Raw genomic sequence first — 23,685 nt, forward strand, 5'->3', positions numbered from 1 at the left:
TAATCTGCATTGTCATTTTCCAGTAAACGCAAGGCCAAGGCGAGTAGAGGCGACATATACTTGAGCAGAGGCAGCGCTGAGGGGTGTACTGTACTTATACATCAGGTAAAATGTTGAATATAATGGTTTATTGTGATTCATATAAGTAGTATTTGGTAGTTTTAGATTGTCTAGTGTTATGGTAAGCGTATACTAGCTATCTTGTGAGTTAGTATTCTTTATTAATGTAGAAATGTACCAGTTGGGATTATCAATACTAGAGACGAGTGACTCATACAATGTAATTCGTACGTCAAGTATATAATAGAGAAGATTTATTTAGAAGAATATGTGAATTTAATAGATCATCTGTGCTTGATTGATCTGATGTTCTTCGTAAGTCATGGCATAATGTGAAAGTGAAGAAAAAATAGGGGGTCGCTGCTTATTTCGTGATACATATGCAGTTACGTACTGTATACATTGTGGTGGCTGGGATTTTCATGGATATTTTCCTTTTAATTCATCATGTTCTCACTCACAGATACTCACAGATGATCTTCTGGAAGAGGCTCACGCCTGTGACTCCAGCTCAATAGCCTCTTCTCTACTCAGACTGTGGCTGTGTGTGGCGGATAATTGTGCCCTATAATTATATACTTGTTGATTTTTCCAGTATTTATCTAATTTTGCTTCAATTTTTCCATCATCTCCACATTCACTACCCACTCAGGTAAACTATTCCAGTTGCTAACAATCCTACTCGTGAACGAGCGTCTTCTGAGATTTAGCCTCGCTCTTGTTTTGTAGATCTTCTTTGAGTTCCCCCGGGTAGTGTCAGCCTCCCTCATCTGGAACATTCCTGCTGTACATGCCTGGTCATAAATGCCACACACTATCTAGTATGTTTCCACTTAGTCCCCACGAGATCTTCTGTAGGCCAGTGTCGGTAACTGTAATTTCCTTAGTCTTTCCTCATAAGATAAATCCTTGATCTGTGGTACTAGTTTGGTACATTCTCTACTGCTTCAATATCCTTAATGAGATATGGGCACCAAATTTGATTAGCATACTCAAGGTGTGGCCTAACCAGAGCAGTGTACAGAGCCTTGAATACAGGTGCATCCAGATGAACAAAAGTTCTTCTAATAATGCCCACTATTTTATTAGCCTTGTTGATTTTCTCAGCTAGATGGTCAGGAAACGTCAGCTTATCATCGTTGATTCTGACATTTATCTTTGGGGCAAATTACTTTTTTTTTTTTTTTTTTTTTTTTTCTTTTCTTTTTTGTTATTCCCACCCCAACAATGACCAAGATGTGGGGGCATGAACAAAGGGGGGTCCAGGTTAGGTTAGGTTTTGTTTTGTTGGTTGGTATGTTATTTGGACATATTTCGGGTATTATTGCGTTTAAACATTCCCACTTACTACCGCTAATCTATTATCATATTCTAATAAGACGTCTAATTATAAGAACATTTTCATCTTTTGCATATCCGCCGGAAATGTATATTAATGGAGATAGGAAATAAAAAATTTTCTCGATTTTGTCTATAATCATCGGCCATTTAACACGTACTTCACCTCCAACACTGTGTGTCTCCATCATAAATCATCACGCGCATGCGTTCCCGTACACGTTACGCGACCAATCAAGAGCCCTTTTTTTTTTTGCAACCAATTAAAATGATTTTGGGTTTAATTTGCAGTATTTTTGGACCAATCAAAACCGATTTTTATTTTGGGTCTCATGTTTAGAAATTCAAGTTCAGTTCCAACCATGGAAGTCTGCGATGGGTTTTACTTCAAGTATATGGAGCTGATTGCGAGTTTTTGGGGAAAAAAACGTAGAAACAATAGCATTTTTTCTATCGCATAGTGTTCTTCCAACCTCAGTAAAGTGTACTAAGAGCAAGACTGAATGTAAATATCGCAAAGACCAACATATGTGGCGTTGGGTAAGAATCTCAGAATCCAATGACGAACAAGAGCCTGGTCTCCAGGCCAACTAAGGCAAGAAATAGGTGATTCCATCATATGGTGAGAGTCAGGTTAGGTTAGGTTTTTCTAGTGTTTTGGTGTATTTTTTATACGATTTGCGATTAATTTTTTCGACAAAAAATAGATAAAAAAAACCCTGCCAATTTCTGAAGGAAATGAAGGTCATATTCGGTTGAAACACACATAAATACACCAGAAAAATATAATTTTAACTTTCTAACAGATGGGGAGGTGGAAGTGCAAATTTACCATATTTCGTTAGATGGGGGGGAATGGCTATTAAAATATATATATATATATACTGTATATGACAGAAATTGATGTTAGAATCAAATGTCACACTACAAACTTGAGGAAAAAGACAATTTTGGGTTTCAAAAGGAGTTGGGTGTTAATGAGGACATTTACCAATTTGGTGGGGGGGGGTCCGAGGGCAAATTCCCCCGGCTAGGAAGTTAGGTAATGTTTGGTATTTTTCTTTGGTTGGTTAGGTCAGGTTCTATTATGTGCTAGTATATGTCGCCTCTTTTATAATTCTTACTATAATGATAAAATTTTTGGAAAAAATTAATGAAATTGACCAACTCCTTCTAGTGGTGTTGTCATAAAGCATCATGGTACTGTATAAGAACATAATAACATAAGAATGGAGGAAACTGCAGCGGGCCTATTGGCCCATACTGGGCAGTCCCGTTTACACCCAACCCCTATTGCTCATATGAGCATCCAACCTATACTGTATAGTATAATACTAGACTATGTCATGCCCTTACCACCAACTTGAGGAATTTTCTCCATGGAATAATTCATACTGTTGACACTGACAGAAAGAGCAGGAGGAATATAAATGTATTTTGTATAATACCACTTTACTTTTTTACTTGACTTTTACTTTTATCCTCTTCACTATTGATCGGCTCGTTAGCCGCTTGGGCTATCGGTCACGTCTCCGTTACGCACTATTGGCAAGTACTGGGCATGCACCGGCTCCTGACTGTACCTGAACCCGCTCCAGTGTAAGATTGAATGATTGGAAACAGAGGATCACCTTTACAATACTGTAGTGTACGGTACTGTACATGAGGAAAAACACGAGTACAGTATGAAACTGTGCATGATCGAGTCGGGTATTCCCCCAGTGCAAGAAATTATCACAAAAAGGAGATACAAGTTTATGAAATCAAAAAACGAGATTAGGAACATGGAACAACCTCTTCATTTTGTATATGATTTATGTAGGATAGCAAATACACCAGGATTTAGATTCATTGCGAGAGCAATTACCTTAGACTAACACAAACCCATGAAACAAAGTGGCGAATCTGGTAACGGAGAGGTCAGCTGGCGCTAAAAATTTTGTTACATACTTATCTTACCTGAACCCTTTTATGATAGTGCATAGAGGTATACCTACGGTAGGTAAGAAATTTATCCCGGATTTTCAGCGCGAGTGACTAATGTCACACAACCTTAAAGTAGAGACAGGCAGGTGGAGTCGCACACCAGCAGAGTTGAGAGTATATCAATGAGACGACAGTCATGTACATAGTGAACGGCAAGTGCTGATCGATTTTCCGCTCTCTGCATGGTGTCGTGAAAGGTATATGCTGACTTTCTCCAGTATCAGTTAACTCTTAAATGAAAAAGTATATGTGCCCAAATTATGTAATTACAGTATGTATATGAGGTACTTGGAATCTATAGTTAAGTTTGAAATTGTCCCTTTCATGTTATGTTTTGATTTACAATATTTTGTTGGACAAATGTATTTTGAATTCTTTGTAAATATTTACCATGTATTTATACTTTTGTCAACTACTACTAGTTACCCCAACTTAATGACATGGCAGGTTTTGTGACGTCCATCACCTTGTATATGACGCTCATTTTCTGCAAGTCTTGAATTTCAAACATACTGCAGTAGAGTATCTATACAGTATATGATATTCTTCCTTTGTTTTGTAAACGAGGTAAGGAAAAGTCTCAGGTTTGTTGTTGCCCCCACACTTCATATGAACAATTTTAATCCTCTTCAGTAAAATGGCAGGATTGAATGCACAAGCTCTAGTGGAAAAACAGTTGACTGCTGCTACACAGATCATTGAACGACAACTAGATGCAGAAATAAACAGATTGGACAACTTGGAATCAGATGACTTGGATGCCATCCGACGAGAGCGCTTAGCTGCCATGAAGGAGCGACAGAAGAAGAAACAAGATTGGATCAATAACGTAAGTCATCATATGGTTGGTGAATATTATATCACATTCTCTGTGTCTGTCTTCATTTGTTTTGTTCTTGATTAATTATTACCCTGGTGTCATCCCCTCTCACTCCTGTTAAACAAAATTTTCAGGTTGCATCTGGGTTAGTGGCTTTAGGAGAAGATTTTCTTCCTGTGGGGCATCTGTATCACAAGAATTTCAAATAAAAATTCCCTTCTCATGTGTGTCTGGGCCAAGCAGGCCAAGAGATTTATCAAGAGGTTCTGGTAGATTCTGTGCATAGTTCTGCTGGAAGCATATCAGAAAGTTAAAAACAATAAATGAATCCGAGTGTGAATAATTATCCTCTTGATTTTTAATAATCGCCACGACATAATTTTGCCTCATCTTTAGGGGTACAAAAAATCTGATTACTACTATATATTGGATTTTTATTCATTTGTATAATATTCTTTCTTTAATGTAAGGTATTGTAACAAGAAAAGCATGAACTTGTTACTTAGTGTGTGGAGTTGTGAAATGGATAACCTATGGTTTTAGTAATGGATTTTTGAGGCTTATTATACAGCAATCTTCAGGCTACTTTTTTATCCCAGTGTATTGATTATAAATCTTTTAATGATCAGAAGTTGTCTTTCAACTTCAGAACGTGATACAGTGTGTCGTCAGGTACTCACACTTCCTGAGTCTTTTGTTAATTGAAACTAAAACAATACAATATACAGTACAGTATTCTCTTTATCTTCTTGGAAATAGAATTAGTGAACTGTTAAACTAACTCATTATATCTTTAATTCCCAAAATAAAACTCTTTCTCATGCAGGGTCATGGAGACTATTCTGAACTGTCTGATGAAAAGGAATTTTTTGAAACCACCAAGAAATCAGAGAATGTTGTGTGTCACTTTTACCGGGACCAGTTTGTTCGATGCAAGATTGCTGACAAGCATTTGGAGATTCTAGCAAAGAAGCATATTGAAACTAAATTTTGTAAAATTAATGCTGAGAAGGCACCATTTTTAACAGGTACAGCTGAGTTTCTCTTAATATTATTTTAAGCAAATTAAAAAAAAATTAATTCCCTCTTATTTTAGGAAAGGGAAATGGTTTATATTAATCTTATGCTTTTAATTTAATATAAATCATCATATGATTTTCTTCTACTGTATATACTGTACATTACTGCACATATCAGGTGTTCATGTGCTTGACAGCTTGTGTTGTTTCTATGGAGAGGGATTGTATGTAAATGAGAAAAGACATGTTTATAAGATGTAGCAGATTACATTTTAAACTGTAAAGGGCTTCTACGTATCGAGAACCATACTTTTTTACCTCATTTAAAACGGTTGCCTCATAAGCACCAACTCTGTTGGGGGTAAGATCAAAGTCATAGATCAGTGGAAGTCAACATACTATGGGCATCAACAACTACGATCTGATCTTTAAAAAATTTTCAGAGCCGAGATGAGATTCAGTGTTATGTTGAGTATTTTGAGTAATGCATTTTAATTTTAAAATTATTTCATTCTAGATACTGTACTGTACTTCCCTCTTTTTAGAGCAGTCGCAACTTTTCATCGAGAGACTAGAACAGACAAAATAATTTATGTTATGAATACGGTACAGTAATAATATTCTGTATAGTGTGCAGTATTAATAAAAACCTGTAGGACAAAATAATAGCAAGCAAACATTAACCCTCTCTGCCTCTGAGGTATATGCCAAAAAATCTTAATTATTATTATTTGGGGGGCTGATTTCACTGCCATGGAATTGTTTTATTAATTATAATGGGATCTATTCTAGCTTAAAATTGTATGAAAAATTGTATGAAACCATAAAATAAAATAAAAATAAAAATTGCCACTTTTTCGAGTATAAGTTGAAAAGAAGGAAAATATTTAGTAGCATCTTGATTTCCTTTCATATTTTCCTTGTACAGTATTATGGTGTTCATTGATATGTACTATGTACCAAAATAAAGAACAAAGCATGTAGTCAGTTTCACTGAATAGTTTTTGAGTTATTTTAAAATATAGCCCATTGGACGTGTTGGCGTCGCGTGGCCGAGCGTAAGTTTTTTTGCCTTTTTAATATGCTGCTCCACAATGGCGTCATGCAAGGCTGAGAGGGTTCAATAAGCCCTGTGTTGAATATGTTTACTACTGGTACAGGTGTCCCTTGTTTAACAATTGGGATGTATTCCTGAAAAACACGTATGTTAAGCAAAAGGATCACTAAACGAGGGATAACGAGAAATAGTATTTGTGGAGATGGCAAGTAAATGTGTTGCCAAGTAGCTGACTCCCCACCCAGTAACACACAGAGTGGGTGAGGCTGAACTGTGTTATTGTTCGACTCGTAATTTCAGTTAGATATACAGTAGTCCCTCGGTTAACGAACACAATTCGTTCCAGAAGGTCGTTCGTTAACCGAAAACATTGTTTCAATGGGATTTTGGGTAATTGGTTCCGGCTCACCAAAAATTACATGCAAACTAAAAATAAATGCAGTAAAGTACACTAATTTTGAGGTGTGCATGTAGAAGGCACCTGGTTGATGATGATGATGATGGGAATTAGAATGGGGGTGGAGGAGAAGGGAGAAGAGAAGGCATTGGGGTGGAAGAGATGTCACCCCATGCTGCCATTTCACCCTTAAAATTTTTGTTCTCTTGGTGTAATTCAAGATTATTTTCTTTAAATCAACACTGCACTGCATTATATATTGTCAATATGTAAAATAAACTTCAGAATGACCAATAATTGTACTATAAAAGCGTAAAAATAGTTATGTTCAAGAGAGTCTCAAGAAAGAAGCTTCCTCCACTGAGTAGGGAGACACACTGACGCCATTTTGGGTGTGTTGAGTGGCTGTTTGGCGCGCTAAAAACTAGTTCCCTGTACAGTGACCCCTCGTTTAACGAACACCTCGGTTAACGTAATTTCGATTAACGAACTGCCTTCCATAAGGATCTTCAATTCAGTTAACGAAAAAAAATTCGCTTAACGAACTTCTTACGAACCGACCTCAACATGTTTTCGCTTGCACTGACCGGGCAACCAGCTTTAGTATCAGTCCCCAAATACATTAATCGGTTCTAGGGCTTAAATTCCTTACTATTTTTGTAAATATCAAGAAGTTTATACTATTCAATAATTTTAAAAGTTTAATATTCAATTTTTTAGTCATTTTAACAATTATTGAACAAAATTGTAGGTAAAGTGACTAGTTTAATGCGCGGCATCCAGCCTCTTAACACAGCAAACAGGCGTCAGTCTCTCTCTGTTTTCAGTGGAGGTAACATCTTGCTTGAGACTCCCTTCAACTAAACGCTTTTTTTCTGTGTTTCCAAGCAAATTATTGGTCATTTTGAAATATATTTTATATATTGACAATATATAATGCAGTGCAGCGTTGATTTAAAGAAAATAATCTTGAATTAAACCAGAGAGCTAAAATTTTATGGGTGAAATGGCACCATGGGGTGACTTCTCTTCCACCCCAATGCCTTCTCTTCTTCCTTCTCCTCCACCCCGATTCTAAATCCCATCATCATCATCATCAACCAGGTGCCCTCTACATACACACCTCAAAGTAAGTGAACTTTTCTACCATTTTTGTTGAATTTAGGAAATTTTCGGTGAGCTGGAACCAATTACCCAAAAACCCATTGAAACAATGGTTTCGGTTAACGAACGTTTCGGTTAACGAACGACCTTCTGGAACGGATTGAGTTCGTTAACCGAGGGGCCACTGTACTTCAATGATGTTAAATAATTGTTAAAATGACTAAAAACTTTAATATAAGACTTGGAAAATTATTGAATAGTACAACCTTCTTGATATTTACTCAAATGGTAACGAATTTAAGCCCTAGAACCGATTACTGTATTGGCGGACTAATACTATAGCTGGTGAGCAGGCGAAAACATGTTGGGAAAAATTCGTAAGGAATTGAGGGATCACTGTACGTAATTTTTTCATCTTCTTTTACAATGTTACATGCACACACCATACAGAATGTGCCTCAAAAAATAATTACAAGGTCAAAAACATAAAGGTAATAAACATTTATTATGTACTCAGCAGTTAGCCCACAGGGAAGGGGGGGGGGGGATCTCTCTCGGCTGTTCTGTGTCTTGTGTCCCATGAAATGATTGTCAAGTGGCAATACAGTATTTTTTATTTTATTTTATTATGTACTGTATTATTATTTTCATTCCTCACATTTACTGGTACAGTATACAGTGACCCCTCGTTTAATGAACGCCTCAGTTAACGAAATTTCGGTTAACGAACTGCCTTCCATAAGGATCTTCAATTCGGTTAACGAATTTCTTACGAACCGACCTCAACATGTTTTCGCTTGCACTGACCGGGCAACCAGCTTTAGTATCAGTCCGCCAATACATTAATCGGTTCTAGGGCTTAAATTCCTTACTATTTTAGTAAATATCAAGAAGTTTATACTATTCAATAATTTTAAAAGTTTAATATTAACTTTTCTAGTCATTTTATCAATTATTGAACATAATTGAAAGTAAAGAAACTAGTTTCTGGCGCGCCATCCAGCCTGTTAACACACAAGACAGGCGTTAGTCTCTCTCTGTTTTCAGTGGAGGTAACATCTTGCTTGAGACTCTCTTCAGCTAAACGCTTTTTTTCGGTGTTTCCAAGCAAATTATTGGTCATTTTGAAATATATTTTACATATTGACAATATATAATGCAGTGCAGTGTTGATTTAAAGAAAATAATCTTGAAATACACCAAGAGAACTAAAATTTTATGGGTGAAATGGTGCCATGGGGTGACTTCTCTTCCACCCCAATGCCTTCTCTTCTTCCTTCTCCTCCACCCCCATTCTAATTCCCATCATCATCATCATCCAGGAGCCCTCTACATACACACCTCAAAGTAAGTGAACTTTTCTACCATTTTTGTTGAATTTAGGAAATTTTCGGTGAGCTGGAACCAATTACCCAAAAACCCATTGAAACAATGGTTTCGGTTAATGAACGACCTTTTGGAACGGATTGAGTTCGTTAACCGAGGGGTCACTGTACATGTAACAGTTCATCCAGACAGTCACCCAGCTAACTCAAGAGGTGTGTGTGGCTGCTGCCTGTATGCTGTGACATCACATAAGGAGGAGAGAGAGAGAGAGAGAGTGGCTGGCTACTGTTACAGCTCACTACCTCACTACAGAAGTTCACACCCACGCTCTTCATTTTTCTTCTTTTATGGTTACATAGTATACAAACAATATTTTCTTTATTTCTAAGCCACATTACAGTATTGTAATGATGCACACTTGGTGCACAGAATTGCCAGTTTTTCCAATTAGCCCCCAAATTTTTCTCAGCGAGTTGAAAAATGCTAAACTGAAAATTGATGAGTGTTAAATGAGAAAGGGTGTTATAAATTTTAAATTGTTAAGTGAACGTTTGTTAAATTATTGATACCTGTACAGGTAGTTCTGCTATAACGCGATAATTGTGTTCTTGTAAAATATCGTGTTATAGAAAATCGCGTAATAGAAATAACAGAGCTTATGGAGAAAATAGGGTTAGGTGCAGATTACTCGAAGTCGAAAAAATTTAGTAGTTAGCCTAACACAAAGGATAGCACAGTCTAAATAAATGTTACATTCATATCTAATAATGAAATCATACAGTAAATGTAACACTTTACTTGATGGGGGAGAAGGGTGATTTTGAGGTTGATAAAATCGAGCTTCTCTTCAAGTGTTATATCCTTTCTTTTACGATCATCACCGGGAATTCTATCACCAGAACGCTTCTTGTTGATATTCTTCTTTACTCTATTCACAGTTAATACTGTACCACAATATTGGAGAAATAGTAAGCAAAAATCGCGTTATAGCAAACAAGCGTTCGCGTTATACAAATATCGTTCCTAATTCATAAATCGCGTTAGAGCAAATTCGCGTTATCAAAACACGCGTTATAGCAGAACTCACTGTATTGTGAAGTAATTGTGATTCATATGCATTATTAATTTTAACCCTGATTGTGCCTAAGTGAAAATTGTCATCAACACTGCTGCTAAGAGGAAGGCTGTTGATTTAGAGGTGAAACTAACTGTACTTAACCATCATGAGTCAGAAGGTGATTGTCTTATATTGCAAATTCAGCATTTAAGTATATTTATTATGGTACTGTAGGTCATGTTTTTAAACTTTCTTTCCATAACTCTTTCAACCACTACAGTAGTTTTTTTTTTCTTTCTCCCCAAAGTCTTTCATTTTGGAATGTTTCGAGCACTAGTGAATTCTTCAGGAGAACTGGTGCTTTTGAAAAACAAAAGACCAGATGTTATATTTATTAACATAGTGTTTTTCAGGAACACAAACTGCACTAAAAATGAGACACCTGTACTGTACTATCATTGGGTTATGAATGTCACACTGGTATAAGAGTTTTGGTTATTTAAAAGACATTATTATGTGTATTACTTTGCTTTCTACAGTGAAACCTCTATATGATGGACTTTTCTCTCCATTTCATCCGTTAGATGGGGTTTCACATCCAACAGACCCACTACATAATGGACTTTCCTCTCCATATATTCCATTAAATAGAGGTTTCGGTGTATAGAACAGTTTATTCACCCACATAATGCATGGTATACAGTATGGTTGTATTTTCAGAACGACTCAGCATCCGTGTGCTTCCCACACTCTGTCTGGTTAAGAATGGCAAAACTAAAGACTACATTGTTGGCTTCACTGACCTGGGAAACACCGATGAGTTCTCCACAGACACACTGGAGTGGAGAATTGGACGTGCAGATGTATTAGAGTATCATGGAGACCTTATGTGCCCTCCCACTTTGGGCTCTAGTGGTGGACAGAAAATGGACGTACATCAGAAGAAGACAATAAGGGGCGGAAGGAATGGAGATAGTGATGATAGTGATTCAGATTACTGAGTAAGATATGTTATCAAGCTTAAGATATTCCTTGCATTTATGATGAACTCCGTGGATGTGTGTACAGTAAGTCCTCTCTTAACATCAGGGTTACGTTCCTGAAAATGTGACTTTATACGAAACAATGTTAAGCGGATCAATTTTCCCCATAAGAAATAGATAAAATATGGGAGTTAGGTTCCTGAGCCTCTCTGCCCCATGAAATACATTACATATACATAAATTCAAAACTCCTTGTGTGATGCCTGGTGAGGTGCTTGTGTGCATTACAGTACTATAAAGTCACATTCATTGAGATTTTATTAGAGAAAAACTCAAAACTCCTCTACATGACAGATAAATAAATACCACTAGGTAACCTTGGTTGGCCGGCAGGCTGGTACCAGCTGTCATAATTCATCAACTCACCCTCCGCACTTCCGGCAAGATTGAAGGTGGTTTAGGCTTAAATTTTTTATCTTATAAAATGGCACAGACTAAAGTTAGCAGAATATAAATTAAATTGCTGGATTCTTGCAAGATAGTGAATAATGTGAATATAGACATCATATATTTTGCACAAGAGATAAAAATTTTAGTCCCTTAAGTACATTCAAGTACTGTACATGTTTTTTCAACTTATATTTCGGTAGATATAGTAACTTTCTTCATTTATTTTTACTCATTTAAATATTGTGAAAAAGGTAAAAAGTAGTCCGTGAAGACTCAAACGACGTTGTACCGAGACATTAAACGAATTTTTGGTCTCTTAATGTTAGGACCGAAACAAAGTTAAGCGGGCCGACGCTAAGCGAGGACTTACTGTACTTAACCAGCACTTAGTTTATCTATAGTACTCGACTTGTGAGGCTTCAACCAAAATTGATCAGTGGGTGATTTGCTCCAGGTACAGTAGGTATCACTTGTCTCTTGAAGTGTGATTGAGTTCTATGATGCAATATAAGCTAAGATCTGGGAATAAAGTGCCTGTAGTTTAGTTCATTTGAGATTTTTTCTACAATGCTAGCAAGTTATTGTTTTTAGTCTTTCCTACCAAAATTGATGTGATTGTCACTAAAGGCAATCCATCACAAAATCAGTTAATTGTAATCATGGAGTTATTTAGTGAAGAAAATTGACATCAAAGGAACCTTCTCATTAACCTAACAGCATTTCTAAAGTTGCACTAGCCAAGCATTCAAAGATTTCCTGTGGCCATGGTTGTGTTGATTATTCTCAGCACTACAGGATATTCACCATATTTATGTACTGAGTATGTACAGTAGGTATGGATCTTTATTTAACCCTTAAATTGGTGGCTAAGGATTCTCTACTCTTCCCCAAGCACAGAAATGAAAACCAAGGAACACGAAACATCTACTGATGATGGCTGCTATTTAAGAAGTTTGGAAAGTATGTGTATCAGTGGCATATTCTTAATGAATGCAAGGCAGGCATTGCATGCCTAGTAGAAAGCAAAATATATTTTAAAATAGGATCTTCAATAATACAGATTTAATTTAGAGTTAACAGTTTTCACTCAGGAAAGTCGAGGAGACTCAGCATCACTCAATGCATGCAGAAGGATAAGCCACATGCCCTCAATGGACATATAGACATAACCATCCTAACAATAACATTCTAAAATGAACTTTATTGTGTTGGAACATAAGGAATTTGAGTCATTTTAGTCAAATTTAATACTGTTTTCCCTTAATAAGCATGAAGTCTTATGTTATACGGTGGCTATTTAATGATGTTTCTGTAAATGTAATGGGTACCAATGCCTGCAATTTTAAAACTGCATTCACTTGTCAAGAGGCGGTGGCTCTCCGTCAGCTGGACAAAACTGGTCCACATTATTATTTTTGCTATTTCTAAATAACCCAACAGTCCACTTTCAGTTAGTTTTTTTCACTTGGGAAAGTTACTCAGTTTTTTGTTTTACTTGAAATAATAATCGGATGATATATATTAAATATTTACTTGTTATTCAAATATAGAGCAATACAATCATTGACAACTTTACAGAGGGCCAGCATTGTGCATGATGCCTAGTCATTTTTTTAACTACTATTTTAAATCTAAATTACTGTGGATCACACTGAAAGCTTAATATTCTTTTGCCGTAAGTATTTTTGCACCCATTATTTAATGATTTATAACTGACTCATCAGTGCAACCACAGTATGCCACTGATCTGTATGATACTCAAATGGATTTGTTTAAAGAATATTTCTACCTGGGCATTTTCACAGTGTTATATAAGTGATGGCAGCATATGACAGTATACACCACTGAACTTAAATTTGAGAGTCCATATGAAACTAATACACTGCTGGTAGATCTGTCCCTGTGCACACCTCTATTAATAGAATCTTGTACATTATGTCTTTCCTCACGTTGAATGATATATTATTAGGAAATAGTTTATCTATATTTTTCATTCTTGGTTTGGTTGCTCATCACATTCTGCAGTACAGAGGCATTTTCTGTTGCCTGCTAATATTGTACTGCATATTATTTTTTTTTTCATTAACTCCAGTTCTTTCCAGGTTTGGCAAAGAGCAGCTGGAATCAAGATCAACACGGCCTCTCTAATATTCATTCATTTGAACTGCTATTACTTTTGTCTTCTGATATTGTGTTCCCTATTTACAACAAGTCCCCAGTGCTGTACAGTACTCCATTTCTATAGTTTTATTTGGCAATTGACTGACAATTATATTGTTCAGCACAGAGAGACCCCATACACGAGGTCCTAAAAAAATGTATGTAACATGCTCAAATTTATGTACAGTACAGTATAAAAACTAATAATTTGTTTGCCCTAAATAAAAAGTTAGTTTGTACATTAATGCAGTATGACACATTGTACTGGATGTAAATTTTATAAGCTTATATAAATATGAGTGTTAATTACTGTTACCATAAGGATTGTCTCTTACTTGTTATATTCTGGGTATATATATTTTGTGATTCATATTCCTCATCATTTTTACTTTCTTTAATTATAGTTTTTGATCTTGGACTCTCCTTCAGTCATTACATGCCATAACCTTTCAACCCATTTGTTTTACTGAGCTTTGATATATTGACACATTGTATGTTTTAGTTCTTAAGTATATACTCTGCATCACTAATTCATTTTTCACCATATTATACACATGCTTTGTTAATAAATCTGTTTCATTGTATTGTTAGATTTCTTTACATTGAGTGCTATATTTAAAAGCATTGTAGAATTTACAATTATTCTTGTCATGTAGCAAAATTAAACTTGACGGGTACACAATTTTATGGCCTACAAGTCAGTTCACCAATACAGTAATCTGTGTGATTAACTTAGCATTATACTTCCCCTGACAGAGCTGCCTTGCCCAGGGTACTGTCTGCATTATAAGATAGGGGTGTTCTTGTTTGATGGGTGTCCACAGCAAGCCTGGATAAACACAATTACTGTAGTGCTGGTGTGGATGCTGAAGTCTGCTCAATTGCAGTGGGTGCCTGCCACTATTGATGGTAAGAGGAACTTCCCTTTGCATAAAAAGAAGGACGTGCGTAGCTGGCGTGAGAAGTGTGTTGTATGGTAGTGAAACATGGTCAGTTAAAGAGGATGGCATAAGGAAGCTTGAGCAAGCTGATATAATGAGGTGGATATGCAATGTGATGCTGAAAGACAGGAGACACCATTCAGACCCAAGAGTGTGGCTGGGTCTTTAGAATATTGCCAAGGTTCTGAGTAGAGGCAGACTAAAGTGGTTTGGGTATGTGGGGAGATAGGATGAGACCAATTGGGTCAAGAGGTGCATGAACCTAAATGTGGAGGGGGAGGAGTTGCAAGAGATGACATCCAAGGTAAGAACCTGGCAAACTGCAAGGGACTGCGTAGCATAGATAACTGTCGTCAGGTAATCACGGCTAACCTCTCAAACATGATGATGATGAGTCTCATTAACCATTTTCAGTTTGAGTAAACTTGGTATAAAAAAATATTAAGCATGAAAGATTGCCAAGTGAATTTTACCCCTTTAGAGAAAGTATGTGCTCCCTTTGTTTTGGCAAATTTAACTTTGGGAATTGTTACCAGGTAGACTACTGTACTGTATTTTCACCAGTTATATCATAAAGGATCATTGAATGATACTCTTTATAGTTTCATATATACATATAATGGTACCATACTACCATAGCCTTCCCAATCTGAGTTATTAGTAACAGTGTGAACGTTTCTGTTACTTCAGTGTTATTTAATCTTACTTTCATCCTGGGTGATTTTAAAACAGTACAGATTTATAACTCTGATTGGGAAGAAATATGATTTATATGTAAAATTTTAGTATGACTGAAGACCAGATACATCATCAGTGGGAGAAAATGGACTACAGGAAGGATTATCGTTTTGACTTCCTATATACTGGACTGTACTTCCACAATTGTCTACACTTTATTAAGTAGTATACAGTATGTGTATGTTTAAATAGTATGCCTAGTTCTCAATTTTAGGAACCCCCATGATTGAGAAAAAACAGGGAGGGGGCTGTGACAGCCGTCTGAAATGAAGTGATTTTCAACAACATGGGTAACAGCTTTGAATGGAGGACATCAATAGAAACCCTTAACTGAGATATAGAAAGTTGATTTTTTATAAGTACAGTAGACACTTGCCATTCACGAGGGATAGGTTCCAAGCATTGGCGCGAATTGGTAAAACCGCGAATAACCACTTATATAATACCTTAGTGCACTAATATACAGGTATACCTTCAGTATACAGTGACCCCTCATTTAACGAACACCTCGGTTAACGTAATTTCGATTAACGAACTGCCTTCCATAAGGATCTTCAATTCGGTTAACGAAAAAAAATTCGGTTAACGAAAAAAAATTCGGTTAACGAAGTTCTTACGAACCGACCTCAACATGTTTTCGCTTGCACTGACCGGGCAACCAGCTTTAGTATCAGTCCGCCAATACATTAACCGGTTCTAGGGCTTAAATTCCTTACTATTTTAGTAAATATCAAGAAGTTTATACTATTCAATAATTTTAAAAGTTTAATATTCAATTTTTTAGTCATTTTAACAATTATTGAACATAATTGAAGGTAAAGTGACTAGTTTAATGCACGGCATCCAGCCTCTTAACACAGCAAACAGGAGTTAGTCTCTCTCTGTTTTCACTGGAGGTAACATCTTGCTTGAGACTCTCTTCAACTAAACGCTTTTTTTCTGTTTCCAAGCAAATTATTGGCCATTTTGAAATATATTTTACATATTGACAATATATAATGCAGTGCAGTGTTGATTTAAAGAAAATAATCCTGAATTACACCAGAGAGCTAAAATTTTATGGGTGAAATGGCACCATGGGGTGACTTCTCTTCCACCCCAATGCCTTATCTTCTTCCTTCTCCTCCACCCTCATTCTAAATCCCATCATCATCATCCAGGAGCCTTCTACATACACACCTCAAAGTAAGTGAACTTTTCTACCATTTTTGTTGAATTTAGGAAATTTTCGGTGAGCTGAAACCAATTACCCAAAAACCCATTGAAACAATGGTTTCGGTTAACGAACTTTTCGGTTAACGAACAACCTTCTGGAACGGTTTGAGTTCGTTAACGGAGGGGTCACTGTACTGTGTAGGAGAAACTTAAGTCACAATACTGTACACTGTACATACATTTGTTAGTGGAAGTCTGGAGCTTGATGAAGTGGTGCACTATACATAGGGAGACATCTGGTTACTGAAGCATAGGTGGATCATCAAGATCACTGGTTGAAGAGGTGAAACAGTGGCGGGTGGTGGAGTGGCGGGTAGTGGAGTGGTGGTTGGTGGAGTAGCGGGTGGTGGAGTGGCTTGTGACTGGGAGATGGCACATGGCCGGGAGGATGGTGGTGGGTGGCTGGGAGGAAGAGGAGGGTGGAGTGGTAGCGGTAGTAGCTGGTTCTTTCTCGAAAAAATGGTGATTGATAGTTGTTTCCTCTTGGCTTTGAGTTCTTTAAACATTTCCTGATAGGGAAACAATATCTGGTTGATTCTCCGGACCATCTTAAGGCTGTGTTCCAAGCCAGGCTTGATCATGTGGCCAGCCACATTGCCACAGAAGATGAGTGTCACTCAGTCCTTGGCTGCCTTGAACTCAGAGGCACGCCTCTCCTGCTTGTTTATGTATGTTCTACCAGGCTTTTTCTTCCTATATAAATCAAATTCATTGGCATTAAACCCTCGCTTTGGTCTATAGCCTTTTTCTTCAATTATTTTCTGTAACTTGATGGGAAATGCACCTGCGGCTGTATGGTCAGGTGATGTGGCCTTCTCAGTCAGCTTCACATTGTGGAGTGAGAATATTTTCTTAAAATTCTTGAACCAACCTTTACTGGCACTAAAAGTTGGTTCAGTCACTACTCTAGCCCCTTCACCACCTGTTGACTCATGAAAATGAGCATAATGACTTGTAGCCTTTTCACAAATCATTTTGCTGTTGATCGGAACATTTTTGCGATGCTGGTCCTCAATTCAGTGCTTTCTCAGTTTTCACTATGATCTTGTCACGAACAATCTGCATCACTTTAGCACTTCCAGGAGCACTTGCTTGAACAGAATCACGCATTGCTTGTTCATTCTTTCTTATGTACTGCATTGTGGATTCGTTCACACCAAACAACCGACCAACCGCGGTAGCACTCATCCCCTCCTTTAACTTGTCTAATAATTCAACTTTCTTTGCCAGAGTCATCACTGACTTTTGCCTTTTATGTTTCACTCCACTAGCATCACTAGCACTGACACTAGGCAGTCTTTTCGGGGCTATTTTTACAAAGAAACACGAAAGTTTTGAGAGTATGACACGGGATGCTAGGTCATGGGTAATGGGTGAGGACAAACAGAGCGAGATGAGACGTGGGGTGACTCGTTGTGCCGAGGGAGAAGGCTTGCATGCTAGCCACCCGAACCACCAGCTGCTTACCGCGAATCGTCGAAAGCGCAAATCATTAACCCGCGAATGGGAAGGGTCTACCGTACTGTACTGTACTGTAGTCTGCAATGTAATGTGTTCTTGTTTAGTGTCTTGTTAGTCAAGAAATGAAGATAATTCTCGAAATGCAGTACAGGTATAATTTTTCAGATAGTTTTCAGAATACAATTTCAAATACCTGGACAGTATTTGTTTTTAATTCTGCAAAGAATTTACTCCCTGTATTTGTTTTACATTTCCCTACAAGAACACTACATGTGTTAGAAAAACCACAGTATTTTAAATCTTCTGTCTTCAAAGGAATCCCTTACTATTCCATTGTTTGTTTATTTATTTTGGTGATCTTAATTGTTGGTAAATTTTTTTTTTCCGTAATGGGAGTAAGGGATGATATGCCTTTTTGAAATAAAGTTGGGAGGCTCTGGATTGTTGTTCCTAGTCCAGTTAATTCCTGAAACACATTGTTGTCTTTATACGGGAGGTACATTCTAAGCACAAAATAGAAGATTCAAGATACAACCTCATGTTGCCAAAGGGAGACATACACCTGAACCCTCATCATCTCATCAGGGTGTGACTATATTAACTCCAAATTGAGCTCGTTGGTGGGTTATTGTATTTAGTAGTAGATCAGTACAGTACTGTATAAGACTACAGTTTTTTCCTTTGCTCCATCATCTTACTTTCAGAAGGACTACAATTAGTAATTAATATCTGTACAGTACAGTATTTTATATTTTATTTTGTCTCCAGGAAATTTTACATATTTCTTCTTCATGCAAAATGACACAAGTACAGTACACACATTGTTCTGACATTACCTCAAAGTTACATGGTGAGGAAGAATTATGTTATATTTATTTACATGTTTTGTATATTTTATATACAGTACAACATCAATATCCATCCTAGGTTCTGAACCATAGTTTTTGCTAAATTTGAAACTAAAATACCTACTGGTCAATGATATTATGTGTCTTGGAGCCATTACCACATGGCACCTGCTTATTGGCCAGGATTTTTGTGATTTCAGCAGGTGGAAGAGGACAGGAGGGGAAGACATGACTACACTGGTTTTGGTTTGCAGTGAGTCCTGCCCACAGTCCAATAAAGGCAGCATATTGGTACTTGGCATCAGGAGTGTGGAAGTCAGTCCAGGAGACGGGAGAGCCAGGGTGGGGACTGGTAAGGGAAAGAAGAGGTCAGGTCATGTCATGTTTGAGAAGAAATTTTAAGAAATATAGTTTAATTTTATAAATATCCAAAAATATCAATGTCTAATACAGTAATGTCATTAAAAGCACTAACTGTAGACCAGCCCATGTGAAATCTGGTCCTTTTTTTGATCAGTAAAATTTTGTACTGTATACTGTACTGTGTTATAAAAAAAAAAAAAGATTGACTTAACAACAAAGAGCTACAGGCATCTAGTGTTAGATCACTATGGAATTTAATTTGTAGTAATAATCTTGCTAGATACAGTACTGCAAATGATCAGATTAAGAAACGTGACAACATGCAATGGCTGAAGGTAATGTAACCCTAAGCTAACCAAACCCTATATTCAACTAACAGAAGTAAAGAACAAACTAATCCAACATAACCAAAGCTAACAACTTACCTGAGAGTGGCAATGATGGCAGTGTGGTCAGGATTCCTTTGTTCAGGGGGCAGGCTAGAGGCATGGCAGAGGGCCAGAGCAGCACATCCAGAATCATCAAGATCAGTCAGTACCTGAATGAAGAGGGTTTTTGTTGGTGTTTAAAGTAGTATAAAGTTATATTAAAATCTTCAAGGTTAGGTTAATGGTAAGGTAATTTAGGATAGGGTAGTGTTGGTACAGGGTATGGAGAGTGGTTAGGGTGAGCCTAGAGTAGATTAAGTTCAGTGACAAGTACAGTAGATAGGGTTAAATGGTTAAGGATCTGTAGGACCATGGTACAAATGTGGTAATATTTTTCATATATACTGTATTGTATTTGTTTCTGCTGTTTTATTTACTAACTGCAATATTTTGTTAAATGTCAGAGATGGGAGCTATTTTTGAAAAACGTGCATGAGTTCATAATTTTAGTGGCGTGCCTCTAGTATTGAAAATTATTCTTAACTTGAGAAATTCTGAAATTAATGTATGAAATATAAATATATAGCAATAAAATAATTTTACATAGCTGCAGTTTGTACTTGGGAAGAAGAGACTGACACTGCATAGAAGAAAACTGTCGACATAAAAATTATGATCAGTTGTAACCCAAGAAAATAAACTGTAACTTGTTCAATATTCTTATCAATGTACAGAAAATATTATTTATGCTTTAATGGAAAGAGTTGCATCTCTCTCAGGCATTACAGTACAGCATTAGATTTTACCGTGAAAAGCATTTGCTGAAGGAAACTCTCCTGGTTGTCAGTATAGTCATGGGTGTTCCTCTTCTTTCTGCCAATGGTAATGAAACTACTTGTGAAAACGAGGAATCCCACAAGGTCGAGTGCTAGAGCAGCCCCAGAGGCAGATGCGCCAATTGGATTCTTGAGGTCGGTGCTGTTGAACCTTACCATAGTGACTTTTGCTGCTGCCTGTGATAATGTGTTTGTAACTGCTTGGGTGCTGAGAACACGCAATGTGAGCTGAAGTGAAAAACAAAGGCAGTGTTTATAAGAGGTGGAAGTGCAAATAAAGTAATAAAAGGAAGTGATGACTGGAAATTGACAAGAAAGGGGATAATGTTCTTACCATAAAAAAAAATTAAGAACCGCAAGGTGTTATTGATAGCCCTTCAATTGGGTCAGGACTATTAAATAGTCCTGACCCAATTTTAGAGGTGCAGTATTTTTGATGATGTCGAAAGATATAATTTTTAGCATATAAAATACCTATTGTATTTTTTATCACTTTAAGAAATAGGTGGATAAAGATAAAGGATTGACAACAGTGGAAAAGAGACATCAGATGCACACAAGAGAAAAGTAGTTAAAGAGGGCTTAGAGTATTTCGTTTATTTGTATTTTTGTATTATTTATAGTCTTCACCTCTTGTCAGCTTACGTATCTGATATTTGTAGGGATATTCAGTATTTTGTCTTGATCTCTGATAGTTTCCGCACTTGAGAAGCAAAAAATCGCACGTGAAATTCACTGGTAAAAAAATATCATAAAGCGAAGCGCTTCGAGCACGTAGTTCAGGTACAGTAAACGTCTCCTCGCCCCATGATGTCACACAGGTTGGCGGAGGATGCTGCTTAAATATTTTTTCCCTGCGTGATATTTATGTTACCAGTGCATTTCACGCTCTAATTTTTTCTTCCCAAGCGCAGAAACTATCAAATATAATTATATAATAGTTATTAGCCCTTAAAATATCAGAATGTAAATGCGATAGATTAAATACTAAAAGGACCTGTAACTTTGCTTGTCCTTCCGCCAACCAATCAGCTGTGTTGTTACAAATCGCCCCTAGGCGCTCCTGCTTAACACAATTGCTCAAGGTATTGGATATTTGGACCCATATTCTGGAACGGGGTGGTAATATCGACAATATTTACCTAGATTTTGCCAAGGCTTTCGACAGTGTATCCCATGAAAGGCTGAAAATCAAACTGGAAGGGTACGGAATTCGGGGAAATGTCCTTGCATGGATAGAAGACTTTCTACATGACAGCAAGCAGCGTGTGGTGATTAATGACACGAAATCTTCATCTGTACCTGTCACAAGTGGGGTACCACAGGGCAGTGTATTGGTCCTGCTGTTGTTTGTTTGTTTCATAAATGACATGCCTGACGTTGTGCACTCCTCCATACAAATGTTTGCCAATGACGCTAAGTTATTTCGGGAATTTAAGAACCAAGCTGACTGTGAAGAGCTGCAGAAGGACCTCTGTGGGCTCCAAGAATGGTCGAAGGAATGGCTGCTGAGATTCAATGTCACAAAGTGTAAGAGGATGCACCTGGGGCGTACCAGCGGTAAGGAGGCTTATCATATGTCCCAAATGGATGAGGAAACTGCACTAGTTGAGACTAAATGTGAGAAGGACCTGGGTGTGTATGTTGACAATGAGCTGAAGTTCTCGGGCCATTGCGAGAAGAAGGTAAACCAGGCAAATAAATTATTGGGTCTTATAAGAAGGTCGTTCAGATATCTAGACGGTCAGTCCCTCGTAACGATCTTCAAGAGTGTAGTGCTTCCCCATCTGGAGTACTGTCACCCCGTCTGGTCCCCGAGATATGCTAGGGACTGTCAGTTGGTTGAAATTGTACAGAGGGGGGCCACCAGACTGGTGCCTGCACTTCAGCACCTCAGCTACCCTGAGAGATTGGAGCGCCTGAACTTGCCTAGCTTATATTACAGACGGGTAAGGGGTGACCTAGTTGAGGTGTATAAGCATCTCAAGGGGCACTACTCAGTCTAGTGTCCTTACTTGGAGCTGGCGGATGCTCGCCCCACAAGGGGTCACAGCTCAAGATTGAAGAAGTCGCAAGTCCAGAAAACTGTGAGGGCAAACTTTTTCGGAGTGAGAGTTGTAAACTCTTGGAACAATCTACCAGAGAGTGTTGTGAAGGCACCGAGTGTGAGCTCTTTCAAGACAAGACTTGACCAACATTGGAGCGGGTTCAGGTACATTCAGGAGCCGGTGCATGCCGAGTATTTGCCAACAGTGCGTGACAGCTCAGGCGGCTAGCGAGCCAATCTTTTGGTGAAAAGGATAAATGAAAAGGAAAACTGCTCAAAGACGTGACCGATCGCCCAAGCGACTAATGAGCCGATCAGTGGTGAAGAGGATAAGAGAAAAAAAGATTTGCAGGGCAAATCTGAAATTTGTATTCTTCACATCATATGGATGTTACAGTTACTTACTGAGGTTTGTTACCAGGGAGGATGTATCCTGAAGTGTACCTGAATACTGACTGCTGTGCCGATAGAACTGTGTATGTATTATATACCTCGAGGTGGAGTTTCCTTAGGCTAACCTGTGACGTCATGTGTCATTGTCCATACTGGTATAGCTTGTGGGGACAATCATCATCAGGTGATTGAGGTAAGCTGTTGTCTCGGCCTTTCTCTCACATTGCCTCTCTTTTCTCTACTTTTAAATGGATTGGGGGAGGACAGTATTGTCTGGTATGTGTGTGTTTTGCCAGTGTTTCATGAGAGTATTGTACAAGGGGTTCATAGGCATACGCAATAGTACCGTAATTGTGTAGGTGCTTATGAATGGGTGAGCATATACCTGCATATGTGTTGCATCTGTAATACTGTAGTTTACTAGTTTTCAGGTTTTTACATGTAAATGTCTCTTCCCTTCAGTAAGCCTGAATTATTACGTACCTTATATTTATACTGTAGTTCATTTTATACACCAAATATTCTCGGAGGAAACATTTATATCACATTCTGGATAAATCGTAACTACTGCCAGTTGTGGTAAAATTTTTGTTTGGGTCATCCTTGTATTTAGATATCCAAACTAACCAACTGTAACCTTACGATTCCCGGATGACAGAAACTAAATTAATACATCAGTTCTTTCTTGCCATAAGATTAAAAATGATATTGTCTTCTC

General features: G+C 37.5%; 2 protein-coding genes across 12 annotated transcripts; one reads left to right on the top strand and one right to left on the bottom strand.

The window, feature by feature from the left end:
• Nucleotides 1–14,341, top strand: LOC121856209 (thioredoxin domain-containing protein 9-like). 11 transcript variants are annotated; one of them, XR_006086921.1, is made up of 6 exons: nt 1–105; nt 4,018–4,213; nt 5,031–5,232; nt 10,885–11,165; nt 12,490–12,557; nt 13,690–14,341. XR_006086921.1 is itself a non-coding variant. In XM_042351561.1 (5 exons), the coding sequence occupies exons 2-4, from the start codon at nt 4,022–4,024 to the stop codon at nt 11,163–11,165; spliced, it is 675 nt and encodes a 224-aa protein (XP_042207495.1). In that variant the 5' UTR covers nt 1–105; nt 4,018–4,021; the 3' UTR covers nt 12,490–14,341. The 11 variants fall into 11 exon arrangements, 5 of the variants coding, with proteins under 5 accessions (XP_042207495.1, XP_042207496.1, XP_042207500.1 ...); XR_006086919.1 differs by having other exon boundaries at nt 13,700–14,341; XR_006086922.1 differs by having other exon boundaries at nt 12,495–12,557.
• A 4,508-nt stretch (nt 14,342–18,849) lies between these two features.
• LOC121856265 lies at nt 18,850–23,048 on the bottom strand. The gene is made up of 4 exons (XM_042351672.1): nt 22,980–23,048; nt 20,498–20,755; nt 19,749–19,861; nt 18,850–19,309 (listed from the first exon to the last, which is right to left on the bottom strand). Exons 2-4 carry the CDS (start codon nt 20,684–20,686, stop codon nt 19,081–19,083), a joined length of 531 nt encoding a protein of 176 aa, XP_042207606.1. The 5' UTR covers nt 20,687–20,755; nt 22,980–23,048; the 3' UTR covers nt 18,850–19,080.
• Nucleotides 23,049–23,685: the final 637 nt, after the last annotated feature.

The sequence above is a fragment of the Homarus americanus genome, unplaced genomic scaffold, assembly GCF_018991925.1.
Source record: "Homarus americanus isolate GMGI-L3 unplaced genomic scaffold, GMGI_Hamer_2.0 scaffold48016, whole genome shotgun sequence".
NCBI lineage: Eukaryota > Metazoa > Arthropoda > Malacostraca > Decapoda > Nephropidae > Homarus > Homarus americanus.

Excerpts from the sequence above, each read along its gene's own strand:
- LOC121856209 (XM_042351560.1), top strand. The coding sequence starts at position 4,022 with ATGGCAGGATTGAATGCACAAGCTCTAGTGGAAAAACAGTTGACTGCT. Across the intron at positions 4,214-5,030 it reads AACAAGATTGGATCAATAAC|GGTCATGGAGACTATTCTGA; the intron begins GTAAGTCATCAT and ends TTTCTCATGCAG. Across the intron at positions 5,233-10,884 it reads GAAGGCACCATTTTTAACAG|AACGACTCAGCATCCGTGTG; the intron begins GTACAGCTGAGT and ends TTGTATTTTCAG.
- LOC121856265 (XM_042351672.1), bottom strand. The coding sequence starts at position 20,686 with ATGGTAAGGTTCAACAGCACCGACCTCAAGAATCCAATTGGCGCATCT. Across the intron at positions 19,862-20,497 it reads TTCAGCAAATGCTTTTCACG|GTACTGACTGATCTTGATGA; the intron begins GTAAAATCTAAT and ends CTCTTCATTCAG. Across the intron at positions 19,310-19,748 it reads GCCATCATTGCCACTCTCAG|TCCCCACCCTGGCTCTCCCG; the intron begins GTAAGTTGTTAG and ends TTCCCTTACCAG.